The 15,476-nt window shown below is 48.0% G+C and overlaps 2 protein-coding genes across 2 annotated transcripts in view; one reads left to right on the top strand and one right to left on the bottom strand.

Moving 5' to 3' along the window:
* The window catches only part of SLC5A10 (solute carrier family 5 member 10), a 132,244-nt gene that overhangs the window by 52,128 nt on the left and 64,640 nt on the right, over positions 1-15,476 (top strand). The gene's annotated exons all lie outside the window — the stretch shown is intronic.
* Positions 1-15,476, bottom strand: part of FAM83G (family with sequence similarity 83 member G) — a 54,383-nt gene that overhangs the window by 12,085 nt on the left and 26,822 nt on the right. Inside the window, exons 3-4 of the mRNA XM_048494818.1 lie at positions 8,817-8,941; positions 5,715-7,731 (exon numbers count right to left, since the gene is read on the bottom strand). Of these exons, the coding sequence (XP_048350775.1) occupies positions 5,715-7,731; positions 8,817-8,941 (2,142 nt within the window). The remainder of the gene's footprint in view (positions 1-5,714; positions 7,732-8,816; positions 8,942-15,476) is intronic.

Below are 15,476 nucleotides of genomic sequence, written 5' to 3'. Positions count from 1 at the left end.
GAGTTAAACTCCCCCTTGCAGCGATGGAAACAGTCTGAGAATTGCATTTTATTTATTCATCAACAATGTTTCTACTCCAGACTCCCAATTGAAAAAAAACATTTCTGAGGCGACTTCAAAAAACAGTTCCAACAACAGAAACAATGAGCTAAAACGACTAAATAAAAGCAGCAGCAGTAAAATCATTAATACAAGAGGGACTTGAAGTGGCAAACCGGAACACAACTGCAATCTCCCAACTGGTTATAAATAGCAGAAAAGTAAATAGTGGTAAAACCGGGCAATCCCTCTGGTTAAAAGCCGGAATAAGAGATAAGCGAAGCAGCTGTGGAAGGAGAATGAATAACATTATAAAAGACAGAGGCCGAGGAATTTCCAAGGACTTTGATGATGCGGCAGAGAAATGACCTTTTGGAAGAGACCCTCGAGGAGGGCTTTTGAAGCAGATCTTAGACCCCTTCTGCACATGCAGAATAACGCACTTTCAATCCACTTTCACAATTGCTTGCAAGTGAATTTTGCTATTCCGCACAGCTGCAAAGGGCATTGAAAGTGGATTGAAAGTGCATTATTCTGCAAGTGCGGAAGGGTCCTTCGGAATCTGGATATGTACCGAAGAGGCTGGGACCCCTGAAACACCCTCTTTTCTTGACCTTGGAGGGCTTTCTTCGAAACTAAAAAGCTCCAAATATTTTCACACTGAACGATCACATTCGAGAGATCCTCGAGCATGAAGAATCGGTAGAAGAAATCATGCAGGGTAGCCTCGTCTGGTGATCCTAAAACCAACTTTACCTGATCTGGATGGCCCAGCCTGGGTGGATCTCATGGGATCTCGGTAGCTAAGCATAGCTGGCCTGGTGGGTTAGTACTCAGATGAGAAGCGACTGAGGAAGTCCAGGTTTGTTTGCAATGGCAAACCACCTCCATCTCTTGCCTTGGAAACCCTACCGGGTCACCATAAGTCACCCGTGACTTGAGATTCCTTTCCAACACAACTGAAAACAGCTTGCCACTTTCCCAAAGCAATATGTTCGACACGCACGTGGTGTGTGAGTCATTCATAAAAATTGCCCGCCGTGTAACAAATTCATTAAGTGCATCGAAATTAATTTATTGGGGAAACCCATAGGTTCAGGTGGGTTTTTTTTGTGGAAGGAAAACCCCACGAATCCACATTTGGCCGCGGGTCTGCAGAACTGTCCTTTGGACACGTTCCTTATTTCACACGAAAGAAAATACACTGGGTGGGTTTTTGTGTTGCTGGTAGTTCTAAAGGCCGGCACCTCGTGGGAACGCTGTGAAGCTGTTTGAAAGATCTCCAGGAACAGCCTGACCCAGTGCTCTGTCAGACCTTCAACGCCTTCGGCAAGCCCAGCCTTGCAAAAGCCTACCTTGTGAAGGCAAATTGAAAATGCCATTCACTTCTCAGGGAGTAAAAAGCAAGATGTTGTTTGGGGCTTGGGCCGGTTTCTTTTCATCTGCAAAGCCACGTCTGTAGCCTGTGGCCCTAAGCATGTGGGTGACAATCAGCATGGCCTAGTGATTAGAGTGTCGGACTAGTATTTGGGAGACCCAGCGCGAATCTTCACTGGCAATGATATTGTGTCGATTGCGCCCTCTTGTCCTACCTCACAGAGTGGTTGTTGTGTGGATAAAATAGAGGAGAGAAGAAGAAGAAGAGTTTGGATTTATATCCCCCCTTTCTCTCCTGCAGGAGACTCAAAGGGGCTTACAATCTCCTTGTCCTTCCCCCCTCACAACAAACACCCTGTGAGATGGGTGGGGCTGAGAGAGCTCCAAGAAGCTGTGACTAGCCCAAGGTCACCCAGCTGGCGTGTGTGGGAGTGTACAGGCTAATCTGAATTCCCCAGATAAGCCTCCACAGCTGAGGTGGCAGAGCTGGGAATCAAACCCGGTTCCTCCAGATTAGATACACGAGCTTTTAACCTCCTACGCCACTGCTGCTCCTAACCTCCTACGCTCCTAACCTCCTAAGCCACTGCTGCTGTGCAGATGGAGAGGAGAACGTTGTTGTGTACATTGTTAGAGAACGTTGTAGAAGAACATTGTTGGATCCACTGTGGATCCCCAATGGGAAGAAAAGCGGGGTATAACTATCTAAATAAATGTATCAGAATACCACGTGTGAAAAAAATAATTTATTATGGTTTTTAAAAATCCAAATAAATAAATGTCCACTTGGAATATCTGTGGAAGAGACTAATCAGACATTTGAGAATAGAAATTTGTGTTCTTTTTTTTAGAATTACATTAAAACCTTTCTTAGCAGTCAACAAGTATAAGAGCCTTATTCTAAAGGTGTTTGGAGGAAGTGGTTAAGAAAAGCCTTTAAGAGAAGCAGCGGATGTTTGTAAAATAATGCACCATCAGAAAGGGGGAGATAATGCACTTTCAATCCACTTTCAATGCACTTTGCAGCTGTGTGGAACAGCAAATCCACTTGCAAACAATTGTGACAGTGGATTGAAAGTTCATTATTCTGCATGTGCAGACGGCCCCATAGAGCAGGGGTCTTCAAAATGCAGCCCAGTTGACTGCAGAGAGAAGACCATTCAACGCCGGGCTTGGCCTTGCCGGGTCCAGCTTCGAATTGTGAGCTCCGTCTCCAAAGTCCACCTGACTTTTTTGAGGCAGAGCCAGCAGCCGATCGCCGAGCCCAGTGTTCAACACTGCACCCTTGCATATTTGTGAAATATATAATGTGGTTTGTGCGATGAAAAGCGCGGAGATCCCTGCCGTCAGACCTGCCCTCCGGGGCTGCCGTTTTCTCTGGGGAAACTGATCTCTATAGTCTGAAGCTTATAATGCGCCACAAATTTCCTCCCTGGACAAAATGACAGCTTTGGAAGGCAGGCTTTACGGTATGCCAATGGATTCTAGATGAAACACCTCAAATTCTTTCTGTTCCAGGTATCGTGGCCAAATCCTCAGGAATGTTCAGAGCTGGTGATGGCTCCTGCCTTCCAAAATCCTCCCCCCGCCCCCAGGCTACTGGTTCACCTCACTTTATTAAATAGCTGGCCTCGTCTTGTTCTATGGATTTTTGTTTTGCTATTTCTGCTCTTAGGGCGTTCTTCGTTTCTCGCCGATTTGGGGCAAGCCTCGAGGAACACGGGTTGACAATGGCGAGCGCTGACTGAGAGTGCCCTGCTTGGGTCAGCCCAGAAACCAGCCAAACAGGCTGCCACCGTGTTGACAAACAGACGCTAACCTTCCTGTTTGACAGCACAGTCGCTGGCCTACTCTTGAGTAATGACACGCGCAGTTGTAAAGGAGCCCGGCAGCCACAGCTGAGCAGGGCTTGCTCCCATTCGTAGGCCGTGGCAAACCTCAGATTTACAAGGATGATAATGCCACATTGTCGGACAAACCTGTCCGGGGTTCTTCCCTGGATGTCTTCACCCCTGATTGGTCCTCCTCAAGACTGTCTCTTTTGACTTGGGGAGGTGGAGGGATAAATCTACGGAGAGTATTAGGGCTATCAATGCTGGAGGGCAGGAGCGTTTTGCAATGTTTGGGCACAGAACACGGGATTTTATGGGGAAAGAGGCGGCCTGACAGGTTTTGGCTACCGGAGGTGTGAAGTGAATTTGGGAAATGGCAGACGTCTTGCCTCAGGGTCCTTCGACTGAGTAATTAAATTGGGATTTTCCCGGCGAGAGAAACAGAGGAACTCAGCAAGGGGAAGGACTGTGTCCTTTAGCTGGAAGAAAACAGCTCTTCCAGAAGTTTGCCCTTCTACCCTTCAGGAACCCAGATGTTGCTGTCACCCTCCTGGATAACTGGACTTCTCATTCAGCGCTCATTTATGTTATCCTGGGGAGGAGCGGTTCCTTCAAGTCAGTTGAATCGCCGGTTTGCTTATATGATTACAGCTGTGTTCGCCTAATTCAACCTGAAGTAGTGTTAGGCCCCTTCCGCACACGCAAAATAATGCATTTTCAAATCACTTTCACAACTGTTTGCAAGTGGATTTTGCTATTCCGCACAGCTTCAAAGAGCACTGAAAGCAGTTTGAAAGTGCATTATTCTGCATGTGCGGAATGAGCCTTAGAGTGCTGGGCGTTCATCTCATTTATTTTATTTATTCAACATGCTTCTCAGCTGCCGTTCTACCGTGCAACACTCAAAGAAGCTTATAATAAAACAACAACAATTGAAACACACGAAGAGACCCCAGTTTGAAATCTCCAATAACAAAACTCTAAATTAGGCAAAAAGTTAGCCCCAGGTCTGGAGAAATAGCTTTACCCATTTTCCAAAGAAATACCTCTGTAGTAGAACAGCAGCAAGATTGATGGGAGGTACAGGTCTGGGCACGCATAGGGATTTTGCAACTCTCCGAGAGCGCATCCCGACTTGAGTGACCCCAGAATCAGCTCATAATGCCTGCTGATTCTGCACAACCTAGGCCCCTTCCACACATGCAGAATAATGCGCTTTCAATCCACTTTCAGTGGACTTTGAAGTTGGATTTTACGGTGTGGAATAGCAAAATCCACTTGCAAACAATTGTGAAAGTGGATTGAATGTGCATTGTTCTGCATGTGCGGAAGGAGTCTCACATCTGAAATTCTTACAAAGTTGGCACTTGAAGTCAACTTTTAGGATGAGTTCCAGACTATCCCAACTTCTTGGATCAACCGCCTGCAGTGCGCCCTTGGCGTTATCATCCCGAGATGCTCCGAGGTCATTATAGGCTCAGCTGCATCAGGGACTGATGCTTGTAATGCATGGCTTGTAAATAGCCATGCGCCTGATCACCTGGCGAGTAATGGTCACCCAAGGGACTAAATAAAGACACTTACGAAACTTCCACCCTCTTCAAAAGCCTGCTTTTTTTCCCTTCGAGTTATCAGTGTGGCATAAATTCTTGGGGCCGATTCACACCTCGGATGTATTCTTGGGAATTCTGTGCTTTCCGTTGGGCCTAATTCTGTTGGGCCTAATTCAGAATTGGACTCCCGGAGTGTCGGGAGAGGCAGTTTTAAGCCTGACCAGAAACGGTTGCTGGTAGCCGCCGAATGCTCTGTTGGGGAAACTTTCCCTGCTGTGGCTTGACCGCCATTTAGAAATGTCCTTCACAAAGCAAATTGCAACTTCCTGACATCCCTTCAGCGTGGGAAAATGGCACGGGAGAAGTCCGTTCTCCCTGCGGGTCCCGATTCAAATTGGGCCCACCCACACCTGGGAATTTCAAACTGGACATCGAATCATCGAATCAGATAATCATCGAATCAAAAGTTCGCATGGGGAATCTGTTTGTTATGTGTGGATTGGGGCCTTTTGTGCAAATGTATGTGGACAGCCAAGTTTTCAGACAAAGGCTGGAGTGAGGCACCTATTGCCTTCAAGTGATAACTGCCTGTTTCCTGCTGTGTGTGAACCCCCGGACTGTTTATCTTTGTGGTTTTTCAAGGTGTATTCGAGTTCAGGCTTCCTGTTACCCAACACGTTTGAGAAAATAATACTCCCACTGATAAAACATTACAGTGCTATCAAGTGATAAGTGCGGCATGAATAATCTCTGGACCCACCCTGTTTTTTATACATCACATACTCTGAATTGTTAACAAAACAAGAGTGTGAATATCACAACAAAACTGGTCTCATCGAGCTATTTCAGTATCTTTGCAGACAATTACAAAAAAACAACACTATGCATAGAAGGTTACAACAGATAATCCTACCTGTGGAGCATTGCTCGGACAGGTAATGTAGCCTTCGGGCAAAACACGTGGGCTACGGCCCCTTCCCAAAACACACCTAATCTCTTCTATGCTGTCGCTTCGCAGCCTCCTCCTCCCAGCCTGCTCCAAACCTGGGCTCAACATCGGCTGGGGGCTGCCCAGTGGACTCACAAATGTGCCCCGGCTCACGTGTGGCTCGCTCAGCTTCCTTTGTTGGCAAGGGCTATGCCCTCCTTCCCCATTGGGGAGGTCATCGGAATAGGTCCGGCGGAGAGGCCCAAAGCGGTCCCTCACCTCGAAGTACTCGTCTGAGATGGACGACGCGTTGGAGTGTTGGCAGCTGTGGGCAGCGGAACCACTGGACAAGCTTCCCTGGTCGCTGAACGTTAGGTAGGCCTCTTCCTCGTCCTCGTCTGCCTCACCCCCTTGCACCCCATTCATGGGGCAGATATCCAATTTCTGAGAGATGGCTGCCTGCCTCGTCAGCTTGCACGGGCTCCCCCCATCGTTGGGCTTTCTGGGACTTTCCTCAACCTTTGTGCCGGCACTGTCTGTTTCTAGGTGCTGCGGCTGGGTGTCTTTGGCTACAGCTGCTCCACCTTCGACAGGTGTGCTTTTCATGGAGATAAAGTCTGTCACGTGAACAGTCCTCGGTTTGGGGACTGGAGGAGTCACACTGTTGTCTGCCACTGGCTCATTAACTTTTGTCCATGACGATTGCTTCAGGTGCTCACTGCAAGCCAAAGTGGCAAAGGCACCTATAGGTGTAGGTTTCCTGTTAGTCCTTTCAGTTGGGCTATGGTTAGCGGCATCCTGGTTGTGACTTGTAGTGTTAGCGGCATCCTGGTTGTTACTTGTAGCATTAGCAGCCTCCTGGTTGTGACTCGTAGTGTTAGCGGCCTCCTGGTTGTGACTTGTAGTGTTAGTGGCCTTCTGGTTGTGACTCGTGTTAGCGGTCTTCTGGTTGTGATTTGTAGTGTTAGCAGCCTTCTGTTTGTGATTCGTAGTGTTAGCGGCCTTCTGGTTTTGACTAGTAGCGTTAGCGGCCTTCTGGTTGTGATTCGTAGTGTTAGCGGCCTTCTGGTTTTGACTCGTAGCGTTAGCAGCCTTCTGGTTGTGATTTGTAGTGTTAGCGGCCTTTTGGTGTTGATTTGTAGTGTTAGCAGCTTCCTGGTTGTGACTTGTAGTGTTAGTGGCCTTCTGGTTTTGACTCGTAGTGTTAGCAGCTTCCAGGTTGTGATCCGCATCGTTAACAGCTTGTTGGGCATGTCCCGTTGGATTAGGCGCCTTTTGGATGTGTCCCATAGGGTTAGGGGCCTCCTGAATTTGGACAGAGGAAGAAGTGTTATCGTGACGGCCGGGAGAGGTAGAGGCAGGTTGCTTGCTCTGATTATTTTTAGCACCTTGCGTTTTCTGTTGGAGCATCTGTCTGTGCTGTGAGCTGGCTTGCGAGACATCGCACACTTTGATGCGGTTCATTTGGGAGAGCTGAACGTTTTTCATCTTGGGGTCGATAATGTTTATGTAACCCAGCACCTCGCTCGGTTCCGGGTCTGGCTCAGCCCAAGTAGGCAGGTAGTCAAACATGTTGGCTTTTTCCAGGTTCAGGAGCCCTGGGTGGATCGGCGGGACTCTCTCCATGAGGCCACTCGGCCGCTCGGACACCTGTCCTTCAGGAAAGGCCTTCCCTTTGGCTTCCACTCTCTGTTGGTCGGTGAGATTCCGGTCACTGCTCGCGTGATTGCTGTTGGTAATCTTCTCAGTGCTTTTCACTCTCACCAGGGCATACTTAGGGTTGACCATTTTCTTCACTACAGTGTTGGCTGGAGTCACGGGCATAACCGACGGCAGGATCACCGGCTCGGGTTCTGGCTCCTCACCCATGGGGACGGACTTCAAGCTAACACCTCGAGATATGAGGTACAGTTCTTGGAATTGCTTGTCAAACGCCTCCACCACCTGACCCGACAGGACCGAAATGACATTCCTATCGGTTCTCGCAGCAGACCAGGTGAAGCTGTGTGGGAACAAACCAAGAATTATTTTTGGACTTCATGTGTGTCCCTTCCTTGGTGGTTTTATGCAAAATAAAGTACCGAACATGGTTGAGTGGAGAATGGTCTAAGCCACAGGTGTCAAACTCGTGGCCCTCCAGATGTTATGGACTACAGTTCCCATCATCCCCTGCCACCATGATGCTGGCAGGGGATGATAGGAACTGTAGTCCATAACATCTGGAAGGCCACGAGTTTGACACCTGTGGTCTAAGCTGCTTTGGGTCCCCATTGGGGGAGAAAAGGCAGGGGGTATCAAGAAGAAGAAGAAGAGGAAGAAGAAGAAGAAGAGTTTGGATTTATATCCCCCCTTTCTCTCCTGTAGGAGACTCAAAGGGGCTTACAATCTCCTTGCCCTTCCCCCCTCACAACAAACACCCTGTGAGGTAGGTGGGGCTGAGAGAGCTCCGAGAAGCTGTGACTAGCCCAAGGTCACCCAGCTGGCGTGTGTGGGAGTGTACAGGCTAATCTGAATTCCCCAGATAAGCCTCCACAACTCAGGCAACAGAGCTGGGAATCAAACCCGGTTCCTCCAGATTAGATACACGAGCTCTTAACCTCCTACGCCACTGATCAATAAAATAAATTAATAAAATTAATAAACAAAAAAACCAGGAAAGATTTAAACCAGTTCTTTTAAAACCTCGTCCCAATTTAAAATCCGAATCCTGTCTGACAAAGGTTAAGAAAACCTTCCTCTGCTTTTTAGCTTTTCAAAGAATACCTTTTCCGTTGATGCTGGAAAAGCATTTAGAAGATGATGGACATTACTTCAGAAGATAAAAACCCCATAAATTGTTTCAGAAGATAAAATCCCATAAATCATTTCAGAAGATAAAAACCCCATAAATTATTTCAGAAGATAAAACCCCATAAATTTCCTTCCACTTTGAATCCTACACTCTGACCTATTCAGAAGACAACTAAAATTCCTGTTGTTCCTGAACCAGTACCTGTATGGAATTCCTCACACTTTTAACCAAGCTGTTGCTAAAACAGACTGGGGTAACCCCCCAATTCTCTCCTGTTTCTAGAAGAATGCCCGTACCTATAAGACCCGCTTACGGCTTTGTCGCCATCCACAAACATGAATTTCTGAGCCAAGGCACCCTTGAACTTCGTCGATGAGCGTGTGAAAAATTCGGTTCCTCCCATTGTGCGGACTCTAAGATTCTGCAAAACAGAAGGCAAGAAATGAATTAGTTTCTCGGGTGACCACACAGGGAACACCTTACGAAAGAGGGTTAGTAGACTATACTTCAAGGAATGCATCAGTTCTGGTTTGATCATGCCATATCTTCTGCCGGGGATATGGGATCCTTTCACCCCCCCTCCCCCCACACACACACACATATTCCCGCTCCTCCCTAACTGCTGTTGCTGTAGTTTTATTTTCCTGGTAAAGTTTATAATGAGTTGGTTAGGCACCTGCTAGCCAACACTTTTCTCAGCGCAGGGGAATGTGGGTTGTTTTGACCAAAGTGAAGGTCTCTGGACAGTGGGACTCAGGGGCGTACCTAGGCAAACTGGCGCGGGACAAATCCATGGGGGCCTCACCGCATATGGGCGGCCACCCTCCCCCACCATGACCAAACAATTATTTTTTGTACCAGCTCACAAAACACTTCCCACTCCCAGCAAACATACATGGCTCTCTCCCCACCAACTCTTTTCCTAATTTCCTAATCACAGCAACCCTATGAGGTAGGTTGTTAGCCTGGAGAACAACTCCAAGCCAGTGCAAGTGGGTATTACATGTAAAGCCTCACAAACACTAGTGGAATCCACCCCAAAACAGCATCACTTTCACGGTGTTTAAACCGAAGCTCAGATTTTTCTTTTTAAATCTAATCTTAAAGGAGAATCTGGGGTCCCTGGTTGAACACGGAAAGTGATGCTATTTGGGTGGGATTCTCCCCACCCCTGAAAACAGCATCACTTTTGGAGGGTTGGGTTGGAGATTCAGATGAAACAAATACCAGATTCAGCTGGAATCTGGGCAAAATTGGGCAGATTCGGACAAAAATTGTCCGACATGTCCTGTCCAAATATGAACAAATGTGCTAATGCGCGGTATTTGGGTTTTGGGGTATTTAGGCGTTGGCTCCAGGAGCGATTTTTGTGTTAAGGCATTCGATGATTTTCAGGGTATCATTCAGGAGATCGCCCTGATGATACCATTCCGCTTGGTGATGTTTAATTAGGGGCAGCAAGCACATGGGATTCAGTCGGAATGTTCCTCATCCTCATAATGGAAGAGATGAGGTTGTCTCCATTTGAGGGGACTATAATCTCTTTGGTCCCCTGAACATAACTTTGCTCAGTCTCTCAGGAAACAGGTCAGTTAACAGATGATACCCTGAAATTTAGGTGTTCTAGTAGAACATCCCTTCAAGAGGCCTCTGTCTAGTTATTCTTATATTAAATTTGCTCCATTGCAGCTACCGAGGAATTTCTGAGTGCAGGCAGGCTGCACTACTTTGAAGATAGAGGCACCAGACTTCAGGCTCCAAGAGCCCTTGAGTAATAGCATCCAAGCTTGGTGAGCTTTGCTTCTGGAGTGGGGAGCTGAGAGAGTTCTCATGTGCAGAGCAGGAAACAAAATAAGCCTTTTGGGACCCATAAAATTGAACCCCCCAAAGCAAAGTTCTCCAAACCGGGATGCTATTACTAGAGGCCCTCCTGGAGCCACCCCTGAAAGTCTGGTGCCTCTATCTTCAAAAATGTGCAGCCTGCTCCTTCAGAAATTCCCCATTGGCTGGGCAATGAGCAAAGTCACTGCAAAACAAAGAAACTTGGGCAGTCTCTTCTTTGGGATGCCTGGAAGGGGATGTATTTTTAGCTAGTGACACCAAATTTCCAGGGTATCATCTGTTAACTATTCTTATGATGCCACCCAAGTTTGGTGAAGTTATGTTCAGGGGACCAAAGTTATGGTCCCTCAAATGGGTAGCCCCCATCTCAGGTTAGCTCCCATTGAAAACAATGGAGATGGGGCACCCCCTTTGGGGGTCCATAACTTTGCTGCCCCTGAATCAAAAATCACCAAATTTGGGTAGTACCATTAGGACAGTCTTTGGATGGTACCCTGAAATTATGGTTCTGCTAGCCTTAAAAATGCGCCCCCTGCAGGCCGGAACGTGAAAAAACACTTGAAAATTAAAAAACACACAAACGACCCTGAAATGTTGGCGCCCCCCCACGTGACCAAATGGGGGGCGCCCGGGGATATAGGGTACCCCCTGTCCCTAGGCAGGAACGCCACTGGTGGGACTGAAGGGATGCCAGCCCCCCTTGGGAATTGGGTTTTGGAGTGGTGTTGTGTGACGTGGGGCATAATGGGGGGGGGGGCTGGGGTGCTTGGGCACTTAAATAGAAGTCTAGATGCTTTTTCTTGATACTTTTTCGTACTAAAAAAACCATCTGAGTACAGGCCCTTTCCCCACTTACCTTAAGCTCCACACTACTCGAGGAGAGTAGCGCGGGGTCCCTCGGCACTCCCCACTGAGAGGGGCGGCGACAGCGCAGCCGCCCCGAAGCTGATGCTGTCGCGCCCCTCAGCGCGCAGCATCCCAGGCGCTCTTTTTAACGGCGCCTTTTGATGGGGTCGTGGGGACGGCCGGGCGCGCGCCTAGGATGCTGCGCGCTGAGAGCAGCGCGCGGCATAGAGGGGAAGGACAAGAGTGGGGAAAGGCCCAAAGGCCCCTTCTGCACATGCCGTGGTTTTTTTTAAAGATAAGGTCAAAAGGCAGGAATGATGAACAGCAAAAGGAAATAAAAACGTGACAAAATTTTTAAAGTTGTTAAAAACAGAATTATGCACTTTCAATCTACTTTCAATGCACTTTTCAGCTGGGTTTTACTGGGCGAAATAGCAAAATCTACTTTCAAACGATTATGAAAGTGGATTTTTTTCTGCATGTGCATTAAACTTTTGCTTGGAGAGGCAGATCCATTTGTATCCTCGTGTCATGGATGTATAATAAATGCAAGTCGATATGTGTCCCATAGAGAGCCATCCTTTTTGAAAAGGGGTACAAAGACGGAAATGTTAGACTAGGTGCCCCAAATTTGACAGATGGCTCTTTGGTCCCTTCTGCACATGCCGAATAAGGCACTTTCAATACACTTTCAAGGCGCTTTGCACTTTTGATCCACTTGCAAACTATTGTGAAAGTGAATTGAAAGTGCATTATTTTGCACGTGTGGAAGGGGCCTTTGAGATTAGCAGAACCAGCTCATATGCACCCCCCCATCCCTGCCCTCTCCTTTAAAAATAGTTAAACCAGAGGTCCCCAATGTTAGGTTTTGATCCTTAAAACAACAAATGGACTCTGGATTGCTAATCAGTATTGTTTACTGGAAAGGTAACAAAGCACCCAGCTTGCAAGAAGCCTGTTCTGCTTTATCCAGAAATGACCCCCTTTCCCATTTTCCCAAAGAATGTGAGAAAGAGTTACACTAGAGTTTAAGCGTGCCCCAAGGCCAGTAACAGAAAGAGACCGAACCACCTGGACTCCTACCCGCACGTAACGGAAACATCCCGCTTCCCATGGCAGTAGTCAGGGACATGCCTAGTTATCTATCATGCATGTGAAACAGATCAAGGGAAGAAGGAGGAAGAGGAGGAGGAGTTTGGATTTATATCCCCCCTTTCTCTCCTGAAAGGAGACTCAAAGGGGCTTACAATCTCCTTCCCCTTCCTCCCTCACAACAAACACCTTGTGAGGTCGGTGGGGATGAGAGAGCTCTGAGAGAACTGTGACTAGCCCAAGGTCATCCAGCTGTGTTGCACAAGCTGATCTGGTTCCCCAGATAAGCATCCACAGCTCAAGTGGCAGAGCGGGGAGTCAAACCCGGTTCCCCAGATTAGAGTCCACCTGCTCTCAACCACTACACCACGCTGGCTCCATTAACTCAGTGGTTACATTTAGCAGGCAGAGTAAAGGTAAAGTTTCCCCTTCAGTCGTATCCGTCCCTGCAAGCAGTGATTTTATAGGCAAGCCATTTTTGTTGGGTAGTTTGCCATTGCTTTCCCCGGTTATTCTTTATCCCCTAGCTATGAGCTAGGACGCTAGGTACTCATTTACTGACCAAGAAATGGCTTGCTGGCTGAGTTGACCATGAGCCAGCTGCCAGGATATCTGACCCACAGGGGGCTCGAACTTCTGACCATGTGAGTGGCAGTGCAAGCACTTAACCACTACGCTATGCGGCTCCTTAGCAGGCAGAGTACATATATTTAAAAGAAGTTACATTGACAGGGATGCATCTCAATCAACTTGATACAATCGCCGTCTCCAATTTATATGGCCCTAACTCGGGGTTAGGAATGTACCTCATGCAGCTGCACCTACAGAGTTTCTTTTATGTGCTTGGTATAAACTGTCCTGCTCTATCAATACCTTTTGCGCAAGGCACAGAGTTCCTGTTCATCTTTTTTGCTTTGGGGTTATTCCCCAGAACCTCTGTGTGGCCTATTACCTGGACCAACTTCTTAGCCACAAACTCAGATGAGCATTTCCAAGAGCAAGATGCAATTCCTTTCCATCGTCTTTACTTCAAGGCCGGCACGATCCACACTGATCTTTCTGCCCTTCTTATACTGACTCCCTTGAACACATCTTGCTCTTCCGCCCTAAGAGCAATGACTTTAGGCCCGACTTCTCTGCCTTAACCTCGGTTGGGTTCTCGGATCTTTCTGTCAATGCAAGGATGACTTTTTTGCTCAACAATCCCAAGGTCGAAATAACTGAAACAGTAGCCAAATTTTCGCTGCGTGTTTTGAACTAGGTTCCCTTGGCTTCTGTTCACGTTACTTGCACTGTTCTTTGCTGGATTTTCCTCTCTGGATTTACTGGATTTTCCTCTTTGGAGTTACTGGACACATATCAAATCCAGTTCTTTAATGGATTTACTCGTTGGATATGCCTAACAATGGTCTCTGAATCTGAACTGTCCTGCTCTCACAACGGGGCATGGCCAGGCAGCAAGAACTGGGGAACTGGCGCTGAACAGTGGCTCAGGAGCAACCCTCCTTGGCGTCTACCAACCAGATCTCTTGTGAGATTAACACAGAGGTACCAGGCTGGCGACGTTTGGCATCCCTTTCAGTTGAAGCGTCTGCTGGGATTGATCAAGGGAGGAGGTTTGGAAAGGCGTTCCCGTTTCTGGAGTAATAAGCACCCTTGGTTAGAGATGGGCTGTTGCCCAGCGATGCCCGAGGCGGAACGTGGGAATGGTGCCCGCCCTGGCGGCAAACTTAATTTATTTTTCCTACCCTTTAATGGAATTTCCTGTTATCTTCAGAGGCCTGGCTTCGGTTGCCCCGACCATTTTGAGGCCAGACGGGTGGCAACCTAAGACAGAGCCTTTTCCGATGTGGCCCCTAAATCTTTGGAACTCCCTTCCCAGTCAGATTCTTCTGCCCTCCTCTGTTGGCATCTTCCGCCACAGGTGATAACTGTTTGGTTTGGAAAACCCCATATAGCAATGACGGGCCCTCCTTCCTGGTTCAGATGGTATCCGTTTTATCATTTTAAATACTGTTTCTAATTGTCCAAATGTTTTTGAATTTCGCCGCCTTGGGGGGACCCTGAGCGGGTGGAAATGAAAATGTTTTAAGAAATAAATACATTTCAAAATCTGCCTCCCTCCTTGAGATGGGCTGCCTTGCTCTGCCTTGCGCTCCGACCCATGGCCTCTTCACACATGACGGAGAACCCATGTTGGGTTGAATCATAGAATCATAGGGTTGGAAGAGACCCCCAAAGGCCATCAACTCCCTGCAATGCAGGAACACACGGTCAAAGCACTCCTGACAGATGGCCACCCAGCCCATCTTTAAAAACCTCCAAAGAAGTCCCAACTGTGTGTCCTGGTGACGGAAAGGTTCTCCCAATTTCCTCACTTTCTGCTCAGTTCCTATCATGATGGGCTGAAGGACATTCCGCATTAAGTCCTGGATAGCCCCAACTGCACATTTATGGCTGATGAATTTGCTAAGGTTCATTCAGCTCAGATTGCAGTAAAGTCGCCAACTTTAAATCCTCGCAGCAGTGCAAGGATCCTTGGAGCAGCAGTGGCGTAATGGTTAAGAGCAGGTGCACTCTAACCTGGAGAACCAGGTTTGATTCCCCGCTGTGCCGGTTGAGCTGCGGAGACTTATCTGGGGAACTAGATTAGCCTGCACTCTCCAACACACACCAGCTGGGTGACCTTGGAGCAGCAGTGGCGTAATGGTTAAGAGCAGGTGCACTCTAACCTGGAGAACCAGGTTTGATTCCCCGCTGTGCCGGTTGAGCTGCGGAGACTTATCTGGGGAACTAGATTAGCCTGCACTCTCCAACACACACCAGCTGGGTGACCTTGGGCTGGTCGCAGCTTTTTGGAGCTCTCTCAGCCCCACCTACCTTACAGGGTGTTTGTTGGGGGGGGGGGGTGAGGGAAGGGAAAGGAAATTGTAAGCCCCTTTGAGTCTCCTTACAGGAGAAAAAGGGGAATAGAAATCCAACTCTTCTTCTCCTCCTCCTCCTCCTCCTCCTCCTCCTCCTCCGCTGCCACTGCCACCTGGACACCCCCACTGATCACCAGATAACCAAGACCAGCTCCCCTGAAGAAAAGGGCTGCTTTGGAACATTATACCCTGCGGGGGTCCTTCCCTTCCCAAATCCCACCCTCCCTGGTCTCCATTCCTCAAATCTCCAGG

The sequence above is a fragment of the Sphaerodactylus townsendi genome, linkage group LG04, assembly GCF_021028975.2.
Source record: "Sphaerodactylus townsendi isolate TG3544 linkage group LG04, MPM_Stown_v2.3, whole genome shotgun sequence".
NCBI lineage: Eukaryota > Metazoa > Chordata > Lepidosauria > Squamata > Sphaerodactylidae > Sphaerodactylus > Sphaerodactylus townsendi.
This window is presented reverse-complemented; position numbering and strand designations above follow the sequence as displayed.